Consider the following 1,801-nt stretch of genomic DNA (forward strand, 5'->3'; position numbering starts at 1 on the left):
CATTGTTTTCTACATTACAGCGAACGATTATCGATCCCGAACCATTCCCTTGGGATTGCTAACAGCTTTTTTCATATAACAAAGAGTCTAATGCGCATGCGCAAAGCGCACGCAAGCATTAGACTCAACAAACTGTTCACTTGAGAGCCATTTATTGCAACTGTCAGCACATGTACAACAATTTGCACTGAGAAACGTAAACAAATTTAACGATAAACAAAATAGCTGAACAGCAACATTTACAAAATGAACATTTAACAACGAGAACATTTCAGTGTTCTGTTTGAATAAAAAAAAGTTCAATGTTTTTTAGACTGGTGTAGTAACACAGGTGTGGAGAAAAAACTTCCCGAGCTGAGCGACGTGGAGCTCGACCAGATTTTGCTGCGGTTTTATGCCGAGGCTAGGGCAAAAGATGGTGAATTGTACCAGCGCTCATCATTGCTTGGGATAAGAAATGCAATTGCCCATTCCGAAATTCAAAATAGCCCTGGTAACTAATTTGGCTCGCGCTGAATGCTGGGGCTGTTTTGGGGGACGAAAGTGAGCAAATATGGCGGATGTTTAGGAGTAGGTACGGAAACTAGACAACTCAGCATGGGAAAACGGAACTGTTGTGTACCAAACTGCGTAAATTCTTGGCGAAATTCCCCTGAAGTGAAGTATCACTGTCTGCCTAAAGATAAAAACTGCCTGCTACGGCTGAAGTGAGTACTTCTGATCATGCTATAGTTGTTCAAGAAATTTCTAGTGGGAGCAACGTTAACTGCGGAGTTAGTGAAAATATTCCTGTCATAGCAAGCGTTGATGCTGGTAAAATTCAAAAAGTGCAAACTACATCTGCAGAAACTCAAACAGAGAAAGCTGAAGAAATTCAAAGGCTGGAAAATGAGAAATTAAAATGCAGGAAGAAACTGACAAGTTGAAGAAAGAAGTGAACAAACTAAAACATACCTTAGAAAAAGAGCCACAATTTGATATTGATGACTTTAAAGATAATGATGCAGACATTGCCTTTTATACTGGTTTCCAGAACTATGACACAATGATTCTATGTTTTAATGTGTTGAAAGAAAAGGCAGCCAACCTCAGCTATGGAAATCATCAGCGTGTAAACTTTGATTCTAAAACAAAAGCTGGTGTAAAGAGAAAACTGTCACTTTGGCAGGAGTTCACTCTAGTGCTACTTAGGCTCAGACTAGGTCTTTTTGAAAAGGATTTAGCAAATAGATATAGAGTATCTGTATCCACTGTGTCTGATATTTGCCGTACATGGATCCGTTTTATGAAATCTGAGTTACAGCCGTGGTGTATTTTGTGGCCAAGTAAAGAGCAAATCAAGCGTTACATGCCGCCAGTTTTCCAACAGTTTTATCCAGAACTTGTTTCAATCATCGATTGTACAGAGATACGAATGGAGTCGCCATCAAGTTTGGACAATCAGTCGTTGTGTTACTCCAGTTATAAAGCACACACCACAATGAAAGGACTCATTGGAATCACCCCAAATGGTGTGGTCTCTTTTGCAAGTGAGCTATACTGTGGGTCATTAAGTTACCCAGAGATTGTGGAGAAGTCAGGATTTTATGATCATTTGCAAAAAAGTGATGTTGTCATGGCTGATAAGGGCTTTTTAATAAAAGATCAACTGGCTAAAGTGGGGGCACGACTGGCAATGCCTCATTTTTTAAGTGATAAAGGGCAATTTAATCCACAAGAATGTGAGTGCAACAAGAAAATCGCTAGCTTGCGAATACATGTGGAAAGATACATGGAACGTCTGAAGAATTGGCATTTTTGA

The 1,801-nt window shown here is 39.6% G+C and overlaps 1 protein-coding gene across 1 annotated transcript; it reads left to right on the plus strand.

The window, feature by feature from the left end:
* Positions 1-380: 380 nt before the first annotated feature.
* On the plus strand, positions 381-1,801 carry LOC144650253 (uncharacterized). The gene has a single exon (XM_078509916.1). It carries the CDS (start codon positions 902-904, stop codon positions 1,799-1,801), a length of 900 nt encoding a protein of 299 aa, XP_078366042.1. The 5' UTR covers positions 381-901.

This window comes from Oculina patagonica, chromosome 4 (genome assembly GCF_052425735.1).
Source record: "Oculina patagonica isolate OP01 chromosome 4, crgOcupat, whole genome shotgun sequence".
NCBI classification, from domain to species: domain Eukaryota; kingdom Metazoa; phylum Cnidaria; class Anthozoa; order Scleractinia; family Oculinidae; genus Oculina; species Oculina patagonica.